Source organism: Dipodomys merriami, unplaced genomic scaffold (assembly GCF_024711535.1).
Source record: "Dipodomys merriami isolate MVZ:Mamm:240054 unplaced genomic scaffold, mDipMer1.0.p SCAF_151, whole genome shotgun sequence".
NCBI lineage: Eukaryota > Metazoa > Chordata > Mammalia > Rodentia > Heteromyidae > Dipodomys > Dipodomys merriami.
Window position 1 is genome coordinate 2,834,595 of NW_027202838.1, and position 17,164 is coordinate 2,851,758.

The following is a 17,164-nucleotide window of genomic DNA, read 5'->3' on the forward strand; positions in this document are numbered from 1 at the left end:
TTCATTTAACATAAAAAACTGAAGCATATCAAAAACAATTCAGCATTCTTTAAGGTTCTTACCACAATCATTTCTGAAGGCTCTAATACAAGACAATCACATCCTCTTTTTCCTCCAAACTGCTTACCAAAACTATAAAAACAGAAAAATAATTTCTTTAGAAGTTATAAAGTATTTCAATATAGGAAACAAATAAAAAATCCTGAGAGGTTAATTTAAAAATGCTGGTCTTCTATCTTTCCTCTTAATTATCCAGATATAACAAGTATTAATATAGTTCTATACAAAAATTCCATTTAAATTTCTGACTTTAATTAGTCCCTAAAATTAGTTACAAAATTAAATTCCAAACATCTGCAATTCAGTACTGCTGAAGGAAAAATTTACCTAAGGAGGAATGATAGCATAGTAACATATTTCACAAAATAAAAAAAACTATATATACTGAATTATAGAAAACATTAGTATTCACATGTATAAAGAAATGGAAACAAGATAGCTTATTAAAACAAACTGCTTTAAGCCAGTGGCTATTTCTTTGTTAAAAACTGAATATTAAAAGAAAAAAGTATTTTTATATTCTTAGTCTGAGAGAAAGATTTCTATGCAAATAAAAACCAGAAAGCAGCCAGGCATCAGTGCCTTCAATCAGTTATCATAGCTCCTCAGAGGGCTGAGATCTAGACAGTGGGCCAGTTTGAGCAGAGAAGTCCATAAGAGAAGTACAGTCTAGCAAAAGAGCTAGACTAGAGGTGTGGCTGAAGTGGTAGAGTGCTAGCCATAAGCGGAAAAAGCTGAGCAAGAGCATGAAGACCCCCAAGTTCAAGCCCGACATTGGCACAAAAATCCAACAATAAGTAAAACCAGAAAACAATCATTTCCTTTGTTCCTCCCTCCACAAAGTAGGAGTGGTAACTCACATATATAATACTAGCTACATCGTAGGCATTAGTAGGAAGATGGTAGTCCGAGGGGAAAATAAGTGAGACCTTTTATGAAAATTAAAACAAAATGGGCAAGGGGCATGACTTAAGTGGTAGAGTGTTTGATGATCTAGACACTTGAGTAGATTCTGCATTCAAATGCCAGTACCATGGAGAGAAAGAGACAAAAGAGACAGCAGGGGCAAAGGAAGGAGAGGCGAAGGAGGGAGGAGTGCACAAGAGAGCACCTATAGGGAACAAGCAGTGGCCATCAGCACAAGAAGAAGTGTTCAATAATATTATGCATCAGAAGCCGGGCGCTGGTGGCTCACGCCTGTAATCCTAGCTACTCAGGAGGCTGAGATCTGAGGATAGCGGTTCAAAGCCAGCCCGGGCAGGAGAGACCGTGAGACTCCTATCTCCAATAAACCACCAGAAAACCGGAAGTGGCGCTGTAGCTCAAGTGGTAGAGCGCTCGCCTTGAGCTGAAGAGCTGAGGGACAGCGCCCAGGCCCAGAGTTCAAGCCCCACGGCCGACAAAAAAAAAAAAAAAAAAAAATATTATGCATCAGAAAACCACCTCACACTAAGATGCTGAAGTAAAAGGCTGACTGACACCAATGGCGGCAGCAATATGCAAAATAGAACCTCAAACTCCCACATATTGCTGGTGGGAGTCTAAGTGATACAAATACTGTGGAACTATTTAGGTATACAGCAAGCCCTACTTATTTCCCTCCTTATTTGTAGATGCCATTACAAGTGGTTTTGGTCAAAATGAGAATACACATACATACATTATGCAGCTCAGTTGATGCTGAGAAGCTCTTAGTTCCACATTTTATCATCAGTTATGTTTACAACATTGTGTGATTTGTTAAGTGTTCCCTTCCCTGTAATTTTATGAAAATGTGGCTTCCAGAAAGCAAATGATGCCCAAGAAACAAATGTGGCGGGGCTGGGAAGGTGGCTCAGTGGTAGAACGCTTGCCTTGCATGCCTGAGGCCCTGGGTTCCATTCCTCAGCACCACATAAGCAAAAAGAAAAAAAGCCGGAAGTGGTGCTGTGGCTCAGTGGTAGAGCACTAGCCTTGAGCTGAAGAGCTGAGGGACTGAGCCCAGGCCCAGAGTTCAGGCCCCACGACCGGACCCAAAAAAACAAACATGGCAATCTTCCTAAGCCAAAAAAGGCATGCAACATGCTTAATAGAAGTGTTAAAGGAAAGTATTAAGATTTATTGAAATGCAACATATCTTTAATGGAAATTTGGAAAAATTGAAATGAAAAAATTTTTAATCAAAGTGAAGGGGCTGGGAAGGTGGCTTAGGGGTAGAGTGCTTGCCTTGCATGCATGAGGCCCTGGGTTCAATTCCTCAGCACCACATAAACAGAAAAAGCCGGAAGTGGTGCTGTGGCTCAAGTGGCAGAGTGCTAGCCTTAAGCAAAAGAAGCTCAGGCAGGGACCCAGGTCCAGAGTTAAAGCCCCATAACCAACAACAACAAAAAAATCAAAATGAAAAATTTAGTGGATAATGAGTAAAGCAGAGTACTTATAATAGAGCATGAATAAGATCTAGTTTTTAGTGAGCAGCATTTATCTGTGCAGCGGTAATTTTAGTGATGGTAATGTAGCCTACTCTGTACAGTACAGAGCCTCAGATGGAATAGGTAAATTTGAGTAATTTTAGAGCACTGAATTCTATGCATCTTGAGCATTCATGATTTTTCTTCAACATTGATCTTCTTGAAGCCATATGCCTGCAAGGTTCTACTGCGTATCATAAACAGTACTTCTATTAAACATTAAGATACTGCTGGGCTCAGAAAAGGATTTGAAAATATATACTGCAACTTCAAACAAAAAGCACCTGCAAAGCACAACAAATGCAGAAAACAGCTTTTCTCCCAAGTTCCATTATCCATTTAAAGACTCCACCAAAAATGAAAACAATCTTAATTATCTTCTTTATTCTCCTTAGTCCATGAAAACTAAATTTTTTATCACAGGAAAAAGATTCAAGGTCAAGCATTATACCCCAAGGCCAGTGGAACACTGTCCCAAGTTACTATCTTCTCTTCAGACATATTCATCTCCTCTAAAATCATTTGTCTCCAAAATCACCTATGGGTCTCCCAAATCTCATTGCAATATTGGGTGCTCTCCTCCTGTGAACAAAAGTGAGTGAGTGTGCGTGTGTGTGTGTGTGTGTGCATGTGCTCTCCTCCTGTGAACAAAAGAGTGTGTGTGTATGTGTGTGTGTGTGTGTATGTGTGTGTGTCTGTGCGTGCGCTTCCAAATCTCATTGCAATATTGGGTGCTCTCCTCCTGTGAACAAAAGTGTGTGTGTGTGTCTTCTGAACTTAAAAAGTGTGCCAAGAGACTCTCGACTGCAGTAAAAGGTAGAGCTATAGCAATTTCATTGGTGTGATCTTTAAGCATGGATAGATGAAATCTATCAGGTTAGAAGCTCACACAGGCAAACCCATATGTGGGTATTTGACTTCCAAAAGAACTGTGAGCTGGAAAAGACATGTACCCATATAGAGAACAATCTAACACAATATGACATCTCAAAATCAATTGTAGATAACTACAGATCTAATTATGAAACAAAAAAAAATGGTCTACAAGTTTTCTCTCTTCTTTTTAATCTCTGTATTTGTGTATATTAACTATTTTTTTTCCTCATAAGAATTTCATATGCAAGTTGTTGGGAGCAAATTATATGGTAGTTAACAGAATATTCAGAGACATAATGATGAGCTATGTCATTAATATTTCTGGTAATACTTCTAACAATACTAATTGTTGAACATACATGTCTCATTTGTCCTGTACTTTACCATGTAGAAACAAAGCTGTTCTTCCAATGAATGAATACCAAATGTGATTACAAGCACTCACTTACAAGCTAAGCAGCCAAGGGAATGAACAGTGCCAGTTACTTTTGGTTCTCAGCTTGAAATCTATCCTTCATTACTCTATTTTGTGATGAAGTAAATTTTGTAAATGTTCTTTCTTCCCAGGAAGAATGTTAAAGATTTATCAGTAGAGGGATACCACAAGGAGGAAGGTTTTCTCATCCTTTTCTCCAGCTTTGGAGCCCATCTGCATCTTGGGGTAAAAGGTGAGGGAGGGGAGGTATGGTTCTTGTTTCTCAGGACTGGTTCTCCTCCTACCAGTCTGGCCCAACTCTGACCTCAGACAGCACTGACCTTCTCTTCCATTGGGCTGCAACTAACATTTTCCAACAAAGTCTGAATTCCAGTCTTGGAGATAGGGTCTCCCTTTCATTTATTCTCCCTTAGGTGTAGTGTGTTTTCCCTGATCTTTTTTGGTAGCTACTCTTTTCTACAATTAGTAATTCTTTAAACTGTACCTGTAGAAAAATTGGCTATCTTTAAATAAACTAAGATGCAACTATTACTCCTAGTCCGTATCAGGTAGTGATCGTATCTTATTGGTATCATACTGATTATACAGCCAACTGCTACTATGGTCCTTTATAACTATATCAACAGAAGCCAAAAATTTATTTGATGACTTATAGGCTAAGACTTGTTTTACTTATATTAAATCATAACAATCACAGTACAATAACATCTGTCATGAAAAAACAAAAACTTTACCTAGATGTATTTTATAAAATTAAATAAACTTTTGATGTGCTATGAAATTCACAATGGCAACATTAATGCATACCATATCTCCATATTTATAAAATTCCATACATTCTTATCAACTGATGTCAAAAACTTAAACTTCAATGTCTTGATTACAAACTGATGGGTACATTTTTATAGCCAATTAATGGCTACAAAAAAATCTCGACCATTTAGAACACCAAAGCAGGGAAAAAAAATATTAAAAAGATGGGCTGGGAAGGTGGCTCAGTGGAAGGAAGAGCGCTTGCCTTGCATGCCTGAAGCCCTGGGTTCCATTCCTCAGCACCACATAAGAAGAAAAAGCCAGAAGTGGCACTGTGGCTCAAGTGGTAGAGTGCTAGCCTTGAGCTGAAGAGCTGGGGGACAGCGCCCAGGCCCAGAGTTCAGGCCCCACGACTGACAAAAAAAAAAAAAAAAAAAATCAAAAGAATCCTAAATATAAATCCTAAACCATAACCTATATAACATCAACACAAATTTCTATCTCAGTGGCTACTGAATACAAATTCAGCAATGTGAATTTTACAAACACAAAAGAAAGAATACTCAAAAGGCTTATATAGCCAAGAATATATATTGCATTTGTAAAAAAAATAGTCAATTGTTTTTATTATACTCACCAAGAATTGCTTCATTTAATCAAAAAGCAAAGTTTTAGGAATTTAGATGCCAATATTTAAAAATGATATCAAGACTGAGAGGTCCAAACCTTGATATTTAATAGTTAGACTGCTAAATTAATTTAGCTGCAATTTCAAGTCTCCATAAGCATAATTTGAACTCCAAAATCTGAAGAATTGTTAACAGAAAATCCTCTAGGAAAACCACATTTCACTATCATCCCAAACCTTGTGAGAACAACTGTTCATAATTCACAACTTCTTTTAAGAGCCAGGCACTATCCTAAGAAATTTATGCATACTAACTCACGTATTTCCCAAAACAAGCCTATGAAACAGGTTTCATGTTGTACCCATTTTATTTTATTGCCGGTCGTGGGACCTGAACTCTGGGCCTGGGCACTGTCCCTCAGCTCTTCAGCTCAAGGCTAGCGCTCTACCACTTGAGCCACAACGCCACTTCTAGCTTTTTCTGCTTATGTGGTGTTGAGGAATAGAACCTAGGGCCTCATGCATGCAAGGCAAGCACTCTACCACTGAGCCACCTTCCCAGTCCTGTTGTACCCATTTTATCAAGGAGCAAACTGAGGCAAAAAGAGATTTTTAGTAATTTGTCCAAGATGTGGTAGAGTACAACATGAATTCAGGCAGTACAGCTCTAGAGTATGAACCTTTTTAGAAACTTTTGTTGATAATTTGAGTAGGAGAGCTTATAAAGAACTACATGACAACATTTATTTCCATATTTTACAGATGAAAATTAAAAACTGTCCAGGAGGGGCTGTGAAGGTGGCTCAGTGGTAGAGTGCTTGCCTTGCATACATGAGGCCCTGGGTTCCATTCCTCAGCATCACATAAGCAGAAAAAGCCGGAAGTGGTGCTGTGGCTCAAGTGGTAGAGCGCTAACCTTGAGATGAAGAGCTGAGGGACAGTGCCCAGGCCCAGAGTTCAGGCCCCATGACCAACAACAACAAAAATTGTCCAGTAGTGTAAGTAGGAAATGATGAAATTAGGATTTTAATCTGGCTTGCCTTGTTCCTGAAACCATTTTCTTAACTATTATAATACATTGTTTTTCAATAGTAACAATAAATCCAAAAACCACTAGATGAAGCCGAACAACTCTCATGAAACAAAGTTTAAATAGGGAAAAGATACCATATCATGGTGTAAAATTAAAAGATTATAGCCTCAGAAATATGAAACATTAGTTGATATTAGTTGTCACATATCTTCACATTGCTTAAAGAATATTTAGTGATTAGAGGCATGGGTCAGTTGGTAGAGATCCTGCCAATGAGCAAAAAAGGTCAAGTACCAAGCATGTGTTCTGGTCTTGGTTAAAAAAAAGAATATTTTAAAAATATAGTATTAGGGCTGGGAAGGTGGCTCAGCGGTAGAGCGCTTGCCTTGCATGCCTGAGGCCCTGAGTTCCATTCCTCAGCACCACATAAGCAAAAGGAAAAAAGCTGGAAGTGGCGCTGTGGCTCAAGTGGTAGAGCGCTAGCCTTGAGCTGAAGAGCTGAGGGACAGCGCCCAGGCCCAGAGTTCAGGCCCCACGACCAGACCCCCACCCCAAAAAATATATATATAGTATTAAAAATATACATATTACATAAAATAGTTGAATATAAAAGATAAACAGCTATAATGTTAACGCAAAAAGTTAATGGAGGGGCTGGGAAGGTGGCTCAGTGGTAGAGCGCTTGCCTTGCATGCCTGAGGCCCTGGGTTCAATTCCCCAGCACCACATAAGCAAAAAAAGAAAAAAAAAGTCAGAAGTGGCGCTATGGCTCAAGTGGTAGAGCGCTAGCCTTGAGCTGAAGAGCTGAGGGACAGCGTCCAGGGCCCAGAGTTCAGGCCCCACGACCAGACCCCCCCAAAAAAAGTTAATGTAGCTGGGCATAATAGGACATGCCTATAATCTCAGCATTTGGGAGGCTAATAATACTAGAGTATTGCAGACCAGTCTGGGGTACATAGCGTGACTGTTTTAAATAAAAGTTAATATACACTTACCTGCAAGGAGGTAAGACCATGGAGTCTTTCACAAGCACAGATCCAGAAAGCAGTATATACCAACATCTGGCAATAGTTTCTGAACTGTTCAAAGATAGAAAGTAAATGATTAAACAAACATGTTCATCTGTATATGGATTTAGTAAGTACATGTTAAAATATACAACACAAAATAAATCCTGGTAATACTGCAAATAATTAAAAGTAGAATGCTGGAAATTCAGAGGTTAAGACCTTATATAAACCATGATCACATGAGGGAAAAAAAAAAACAGGAAATTCTTAACAGGGTCACAGAAATGTGAAAAACACATTACTTTGAAAAAGAAATGCAATGAACACAGTGAAAATACTTTTAGCCAGGCACCAGTGGCTCATGCTGATAATCCTAGCTACTCAGGAGGCTGAGATCTGAGGATTATGGTTCGAAGTCAGCCCAGGCAGGAAAGTCCATGAGATTTTTATCTCCATTAACCACAAGAAAATTGGAAGTGGCACTGTGGCTCAAAGTGATACAACATTAGTCTTGAGTACAAAAGCTCAGGGACAGCGCCCTGAGTTCAAGCCCCATGACCAACAACAACAACAAAAAATCCCCCACAAACTTTTAAGACAATATATAGAATCAGCCCATCTTAGAGGCTGTGATAAAAATTGTCACATAAATATGGAGGCTTGGGCTAAGAATGTGGCTTCGTGGTATAGTACTTGTTAGCATGCATGAAACCCTGAGTTTGATTCCTTAGTACCACTAAACAGAAAAAGCCGGAAATGGCTCTGTGGCTCAAGTGGTAGAGTGCTAACTTTGAGCAAAAGAAGCTCAAGGACAGTGCCCAGGTCCTAAGTTCAAGCCCCAGGACTGGCCAAAAAAAAAAAAAGGAGGCTTATTGAGTACCACCAATAATAAAAGTATAAATATTTAGGTTTTTACTATCCAATATTACATTTCACTGTTAACTTTTATCAAATGAATTCTAAATAAGGAAAAATCTGGAAAAACTAAACCATTTGGTAAAAAGTAATTACTTGAATAGGAAAATTATAAAGCATCAGACAGAAGTTATGTTTAATGGCTTTATGTTTTAGAAAAAAATACCAATTTAATTATAAAGCCACAAGTCCTTTAATATGGCCTTAATTTTTTCATCTATGATACTGATTGGCAGTAAAACTTTTCAAGAAAAAAACCGCACCATCATAATCTCGGGGATGGGGAAAACTTTTTTAAAAACATGTCATGAAAATGAGAGATTTTCTTTTACAAGATGCCAAAGCCAGGCAGCAGTGGCTCACGCCTATAATCCTATTCAGGAGGCTGAGATCTGAGGATTGCAGTTCAAAGTCAGCCCAAGAAGGAAAGTCTGTAAGACTCCTAAAAAGCTGGAAGTATCATTGTGGTAGAGGGCTAACCCTGAGCAAAAGCAGCTTGATGACAATGCCCAGGCCCAGAGTTCGAGCACAAGGACCCACCAAAAAAAAAAAAACAACACCCTCCCCCCCTCCCCCCAAAAAAGGTATCACAAATAGTTGATCCACCAGGTGGCTCACGTCTGTAATCCTAACTATGCAGGAGACTGAGATCTCAGTTCAAAACCAGACCAGGAAGGAAAGTCGGTGAGACTCATCTCCAATTAACCACCAAGAAGCCAGAAGTGGGGCTGTGGCTCAAGTACTGGAGTGTTAGTCTTGAGCAAAAAAGGTCAGGGACAGCGTCCAGGCCATGGTTTTCACACACCCACACATACACATGTCATAAATAGAATAAGATAGATATACATTAAGAATATCCGAGGATTTTTATTCAGAATTCATAAAAGATATTATTTTTAATTAACTGTCCTAAGGGGTTTCATATTTCAATGTGTTTATTTAAGAGCACAATGCATCTTCATCAATGTAATTTGACCTCTTTTTGAACTTATGGATAGAATCTTGTTTACAAATCCAAAGAAACAACACAATAAAAATGATCAAAAATTTAACTTAGGATTTCACAGGCTATCAAAATAACCTATAAAAACATGAAAATCAGGCTAGAAGACATAGTTCAAGTGGTACACTGTCTAGGAAACACAATGGCCCCAGTTCAAACCCAAGTATTGCCAAACAAACAAGAAAAATATGGAAGTCATTCAATACCATTTGTAAACAGAAAAATGTAAAATAAAATCATGAGACAATGAATAATCAACAGAATGGCTAAATTCCAAAATAAGCAAAAAATGGTTATAATAGGAGTGGAATAACTGAAATATTACTATACACAATTAATAGATATTTATTTATTTTTGTTGGTCATGGGGCTTGAACTCTGGGCTAGGATGCTATCCCTCAGCTCTTCAGCTCAAGGCGAGCACTCTATCACTTGAGCTACAGCACCACTTCCAGTTTTCTAGTGGTTTATTGGAGATAGGAGTCTCACGCTCTTTCCTGCCTGAGCTGGCTTTGAACCGCGATGCTCAGATCTCAGCCTCCTGAGTAGCTAGGATTACAGGTGGGAGCCACTGGTGCCCGGCTGGTTTAACTTTTAGAAAACTGTAAATCTCTAGCAATTCCTAGAAAGCTGAATAGGAGGAATGAATAGAGTATAAAAAGATACAAGCAAAATGTTCACAATGAAGCTTATTTACAATAGTAAAAATCTAGAAGCAATCCACAGATGTAGTGACAGTAAAATGAATAAATTTACATTATAGCAATAAAAAAGAACAAATGCAAAGCATTAAAGAACCTTGAACTGATATTTGCTACGTAAAAAATCTTGTTAGTCAAATTATTTTGACCCCAAAATTCAAAAAGAAGTCAAATTATATTGATCAAGATTCATCATACTCATGAACCGGTAAGTTAAATTGAAACCCCTTTATACAATTAAATTTAAAAATAACACACATTAAATTAACTTGGAGTCATTGAAATTTGAATATTTGACCATCTTTCCAAAAACAGTTTTCCTGACCCTTCTAGAAAGCTCATTTCATTAGCAGCAACAGTTACAAAGTGTATATACTTTAAAAACTTTGCTGTACTATTTTTTGTGTTTTATACATTTTTTAAAAATGTGTTTTCTGCTCAGGGGCTCATGCTCTTACTATCTTGCTCAAGGCTGGCTCTCTACCATTTGAATCACACCTCCCCTTACAATTTTTCTGCTGGTTAATTGGAGATAATGGTCCCTGGGATTTGTCTACTTGGGCTAGCTTTGAGCCTCAATCTTTATATTTCAGCCTCCTGAACAACCAGTACTTGGCTTTTTATTTTATGCTTCATAGTTCATGAATATATTTCAATTTGCTCTACAAAAATTGTCCACCATCAAAATAATTTCAATGTTAAAAGTCAAAATTTAGCTGGGCGCTGGTGGCTCATGCCTGTAATCCTAGCTACTCAGGAGGCTGACATCTGAAGATTGCAGTTCGAAGCCAGCCTAGCCAGGAAAGTCTATGAGACTCTTATGTCCAATAAATTACTCAAAAAAAAAAAAAAAAGGCTCAAATAGTAGAGCACTAGTCTTGAGCACAAAGAGGCTCAAGAACAGAGCCCAGGCCCAGAGTTCAAACCCCAGAACTGGCACAAAAAAAAAAGGCAAAATTTAAACCAATGTCGTTAACTTAAGCTAATCATGAAAATACTTACCAAAAAAGTATCTGATTGCCACTGTATCTCTCATAGCGTGCTCTTTCAGACATTAACCTAGTATTAAAAAAAGTACAGATTTTGAAAATTATTTTATCTTAAATCCTGTTAAAAAATTCCATCATATCAACAGAAAATTATCAATTCTAAATTTTCACTAAAGTACAAGTGCTTAAAATATATATAGTGAAATAATAGTTTTATAAAAGAAAATAGTATTAAGTGGCACCAACTATAATATTCTTGTGATGTAAGAGCTTTCAATCTACCTCAAATAATATTCTTTTTTTTTATGAAAAACTATGTAGTTGTCTGGTCTACTACAGTGCTCTGGTGTTACTAACAAAGGCATACTAACACCAGGAAAAAAATATGTAAATTTGTTTGCATTTCAATTTAATATTAATAAGTACTCCAATTTTCATTTTCTTTTTTTCTGTCAACTTATTTGATATACACTAACTTGAATTATATGTGTGTGTGTTCATAATCATAAACTTGAGGTATACACAGGAAAAATAATTTTTAAAAAAGGGTTATGGATACCTAACATGTTTAATAAATGTTATATGAAAAAGTTAAGTAGTAGGCTGCAAAGGTGGCTCAGTGGTAGAGCACTTGCCTTGCACGCATGAGGTCCTGGGTTCGATTCCTCAGCACCACATAAGCAGAAAAAAAAAGCCGGAAGTGGCGCTGTGACTCAAGTAGTAGAGCGCTAAGCTAGCCTTGAGCTGAAGAGCTGAGGGACAGCACCCCAGGCCCAGAGTTCAGGCCCACGACCAGACCAGCCCCCCCCCCCCAAAGAAAGTTACTAGTTAGTGCATTAAAGCACTCTCAAGTATTTTAACAAATAGAATCAAAATAGTGTAAGAGAAGAAGTAATTAAGGTTCAAAAAATGTATTAGTCTTGCCCACAGAAACTTATACTACATCAAGGGTCCTGTTTTTTCCACTTTAGTAAAATATGGTGATAAGTAGTAGCCATAAGTGATGGAAAAATGTAAAGGCAATCTAAAATATAATTAAATTTCCCAACGCTCAGATAACTATAGCCTTGTAGAGAGACTAGACCTAGAGATAGGAATTTCTCATAAGTAATCTCAATAATCATTCAAGCCCCAAGGCTAATCCTGGTGCTCTCATGGGAGAGAAAAACCCATTTTCAGTTTATTGAACATTTGTAACAGGTATTTAATACTATTTTTGCTGCCATGAATAAACTAAAAGCAAGAGGAAAGCCTGGCACTTGTGCTTACATTTTATGTCTGTCTTCATTCTATTAATAACATTTTTATTGCAGGAACTAAAACTATCCCTAAGGAAAGCAGTCTTGCAGGACAGACTCTTCCCTAATGAGGATAATTACCAATAATGCTCATATTTCACCTTGATGTGGGAGAAATCAGCTAATGAGAACTAGATTATTCCTCTCAAGTGGTGACAGTGGTTAACAACTTCTCTTAAGCCTGGGAAAATTAGAACTGAGATAATGTCCAGCCAGGCTATACCTGTAACCAGGACTCTTAAAACTATGCATACCACTGTCCTCTATTTAAACCTAATAAGTCTGTACCCCAAAGATGCCTGAAGATGAATGAAAGTGCCATATTTCCATGGGATCATGCCACATAATCTCTTTCTCTATGGTGTTTCTTTTCCTGTCACTTTCACAAAGTTCTCATCTTGCATGATTTTTCTCACACAAGCAGCAAGGACTGAAACTAACCAGCAGGGCTAAATTTCTGATAATACCATGTCCATCTTAAACATGTAACATAATATCAACTCAAAGTAAAAAAAAAAAAAATAGAGGGCTACTGTTTTTAACTAACCAGCACATACTCAGAGAGCACTGAACTCTGCTTTATTTTTATTTTTCTTAAACTATGAACAGTCTTTCTTGGCTCTTTCTTGCTGAAAACGTACTTCAGTAGAGAGGCATTAAATGACCACCTAAAGTCAAGCAGCTACCCAGTTCATTAATTTAACATTACTATGATTTATTGTATTCAATGTATTAGATTGTTTTCCCCAAGACCCGACCCAAATCAACCCCAACTGATATAAAACACAGGAAAATTACGCATCTAATCTGTAAGTATATTACAAGTGTCTAAAACAGGAGGAGGCTTGTAAAAAACTTTTAACAGATACCTATTAATAAATAACTACAGAGCATATACTGTGTGGTTAAATAAGGCACATACTTACCTCAGTTGATGTTCCCTGAGATTTGATAGTATTTCCATTCCATGAAGGTAAGAATAAATAGTATTTAAGTCCTGTGGAACAGAAAGGTTTTTAGATTACTTTTCATGTTGGCATTTAAGAAAAGTAATGATGACTCACAATTCTGATTGTAAACACACAATTATTTACTACAGAGCTACATTAAGTATGGAAGAGTCACAGTAATCTCTCAATTACAAAAGACCGGAAAGGTAAAGAAGATCCCTTCTACACTCATGGCTAAGGGCCACTACTCAAATGCTGTATTAACCATAATGGGTTAAGCAAACACATCTATCTGTTAAAAGCTTACTAAGTTGACACTGAAGATGATTTTAAGTGTACAAAAAGGATAGATTAAAAGAAGAAAACAGGCTCACGCCTATAATCCTAGCTACTCAAGAGGCTGAGATCAGAGGATATTGGTTCAAAGCCAGCCCAGGCAAGAAACTCAGTGAGACTTCGATCTCCAATAAACTACCAGAAAAAAAAAAACCAGAAGTGAAGCTGTAGCTCAAGCTGTAGAGCACTCGCCTTGAGCTGAAGAGCGTAGGGATGGTGCCCAAGCCCAGAGTTCAAGCCCCATGACTGACAAAAAAAAAAAAAAGAAGAAAACACAGTAGATAAAATAGGTCTATAAAGTATCAGATAAGCTGATTGATAATAGTTTATATTTGATAAAGCAAATTATATTTTCAAAGATGGCCACAAAGATATTTCTCATGTCATATCTACACTTCTGCAACAGAACCTTGTCACTCCTCCATCAAAAACTGGAATCTGTGTGCTTTCCTGGGTCAGATTTGTGACTTGCTCTGACAGAAAGGCTGCATAACTTCTGAGATTTTAATACAGTGAGACTAGCAACATGGTACAGAGATCCAAGCCAGTCTCAGAGAAAGAAAAAGGCTCCCCTGTAATAATACCAATGAGATGTCAACTTAGACAAGCCATCCTACCAAGTGAATGGAACTGAGAACGATCCAGTTCAAAGGTCTGTGGGACAAAAGATGCAACCATACAAACAAAATCTGCTAAATGGAATAATATAATCCTGGCAAAAGCCTGGTTTACAATAAATCCACTGCACCTAGAGATCCATCTAATAATGGTTATTCTTTATCCCCTGTATATACTTGGAAGTGAGAGTAACTTCCACAGTGGGATCATGACCTGTTTTATACTAAGAGCTGGGCAAATGGAAGCCAAATGAAAACATCTGAAGTTACCTCATCCCCCTCCAACAAACAAACAAGACAGCAAACAACTCTATGTAATTTGTGGGGGCCTTGGAGAAAATAAAACCCTTGTAAAATGACTGTGTAAACTACCATAGACTTAATCCTATTCTAGCAGTGATCACAGACATATTCTCTCTCAGACCTACATATCATAGCTACTTGAGAAGTAACCTCCTGAAGATATTTGGCTAATGAATTTTTTCCATTCTAATTACATTTTATCAGAAACAGTTTGCATTCACATGGGGGCAATATTAACGTATGACTTTGGGTTAAAGCTATTCTAACTTTCCTATTCTGTCATAACAGTCTAAACACATCTAGATCTCCTCACCTACTACACAGATGGCCTCATGCAAATGAACAGAAGTATAAGCCCGTGGTGGTTGGAACTTTTGGTGTACTTGATAGCATGCACATGCTCCATAGATGCATTAAAAGACTCAAGACTTGACACTTAGAAATTTCTAAGGCTACACTGTGTGGGATATATGTCAGAACATCCCATCCAAAGAAAAAGACCAACTGCTGGGATTTGAGCATTAGCTCAAAGTGGAGGAAAAGGGACTGAACTCACCATTCTCATAAAAAGGTACAGGCTTCTGCACTGCTGAAGCGGCTATGTGGCCAGCCAGGACAGAGCAGTACTACACAGAAATAAGGAATCCATTACCTCTGCCTATGTTGCTCCTGTAGCACATGTTCCCTATGTCTACTGTCAGTAATTTATATGGGGTTAAAGAGTATATACTTTTCTGTGTTACTAACTCCCATTAGGACTGAGGGGCCTGTATCATTGGAGTCAAGGGGAAAGCTGCCACAGCTTCCTGGATCTGAGTCTGGCTTCCGGGACACAGCTGCCTCTAGGCATTCTTGAGTCCTTGTCTTCCTCCTCCTAACCAGGGCTGGACAGTGAGAAGGTGGCAAGCCTCGAGGCTTGCTGGTGTTGGGCCTGAGCAAAGGTAGTATGTGCTGAATGGTAACAAGTAGTTAGGGACAAGATTCCTCTTGGATGTTGACTCCCAGGGTTGGGGAAGGCTCTGTGTGACAATGTAAATGTGTATGAGCGAAGGCTTGTGGGATCTGTGAATTAGCAAGCTACAGCTACTGCTCCAGCCTGACCAGACAGACAAATAAAGGAGTTGTCTTGGCAGTCCCTCTCCCCCAAAACTGCTAAAAATAAATACAAATATATAAACCATGTTCTCTCTATTTTTCAAATAGAGAGAATAACAAAAACTAAAAGACAGTGACAAATGTGAGGGAATAAACAAATGAGATGGTTCATATGATTAGCCTACCTTACTGCCTGGTGACATTTTGAAGTGATCTGTCAGTTGAGGAGTAGGAAGTAGCTAGAATTTACACAGCAGGAGGTACAGGAAAGGGTACTACTCAAACAATGGGTTCCAGAAAGCCACAGAAATTCTCTTTGGAGTGGGTAGTAATGATCACATCCAAATATCTAAAGTAAGGTTAAAAAAAAAACCAAAAAACTCCTGAACAGGCAGGGTGTGGTGGTGCACAAACAGAAGCCAAACAAGATTCTAAGTTAAAGGGCTAGCCCAGGCTACATAAGGAGTTTGAAGCCAGCTTGGGCTAGCAAAAAACAAAATAAAGCCACAATCCAAAGGCTTATGCCTGTGATCCTAACTACTCAGGAGGCTGATATTTGAGGACTACAGTTCAAAGATAGCACAAGAAGGAAAATCCCTTAATTCCTATTAACCACCAAAAAGCCAGAGGAGAACAGAGGCTCAAGTGGTAGAGTGCAAGCCTTGAACACAGAAGCTCAGTAACAGCACCTAGGCCCCAAGTTCAAGCCACAATCATGTGGACAGGAGAGGGCTCCAGAAAAAAGGATTAACTGGGCCAAAATGTCAATGTTGTTAGATTAGTGGAACAATGACCAAAACTTTCAGAGACAGGAAGAGCTCCTTTTCTCAATCAGCCAGACTATAAAACTCACACCATTCTTCCTGGAATATTCAGAATGCTTTGGACTCAAGAGAGTCCAGGCTAAATAGTACTCTAGTGCTAGACAACATAGCTCAAAGCAAGATCCAAAAGTTGGCTTCCTAGTTACTTAAGGCCCTTTCAAACAGTTACACTTCCAAACTGCTTCCAAGTTACTTGAATCAAAAATATCTTTCTAGCAACTTCAAGATAAAATTCACAATTTGGAGCACCAAATCAAATACTCTGGATATAAAGAAACAGGAGAAAAAAAAAGAGCTAGACTTAGAAGGAAAATAAATCAAAACTGACTTCCCAGGCATAGTAGTATATACCTATCATCCCTGAGGAGGTAGAAGGATCAAACTGGACTACATATAAAGATCTCTCAACAAACAGAAAATGAACAAGAAAAAAACTCAATTACTAAGGCAACAGAATTAGCAAAAAGACATTTCAAAGTTTATTTTATATGTATAGTCCTTATTCTAAGATGACACAAAGAAGAGTAAACATGTAAGAGGCATTTTTTTAAAAATTAGGGCTAAAGGTGTAACTCAAGAGATAGAGTGCTTGCCTAATTTACACAAGGTCATAGGTTAAATTCCAAGAAAGAAAGAGATGAGCAAGAGGGAACAAAGATACTATTGAAGATTTTTAAAAATGCACAAAAAGAAACATACACTGGGTAAGACTAACAACAAAGAATGGTGTTAAGACTAATAAGGACAAAAAAACAGAAATTAAAAACAAAAAAGATCAAATATAAACAGAGTACCAATGAGCTACATGGGCTAACTTTGTTTAGCCTAACAATTAGTCACAACTTGGGGGACAGAACAGTAAAAATTGTATAATGGTAAATATTCTCCAA

The 17,164-nt window shown here is 38.0% G+C and overlaps 1 protein-coding gene across 7 annotated transcripts in view; it reads right to left on the bottom strand.

Moving 5' to 3' along the window:
* Positions 1–17,164, bottom strand: part of LOC138827198 (rap guanine nucleotide exchange factor 6) — a 149,751-nt gene that overhangs the window by 110,570 nt on the left and 22,017 nt on the right. For 6 of the 7 annotated variants that reach the window (XM_070022697.1, XM_070022696.1, XM_070022700.1 and 3 more), the window contains exons 2-5: positions 13,076–13,146; positions 10,865–10,921; positions 7,229–7,312; positions 63–132 (exon numbers count right to left, since the gene is read on the bottom strand). In XM_070022697.1, coding sequence (XP_069878798.1) covers positions 63–132; positions 7,229–7,312; positions 10,865–10,921; positions 13,076–13,146 — 282 coding nt within the window. Of the gene's footprint in view, positions 1–62; positions 133–7,228; positions 7,313–10,864; positions 10,924–13,075; positions 13,147–17,164 lie in introns of those variants that run through there. The other variant, XM_070022698.1, reaches the window with a different exon arrangement.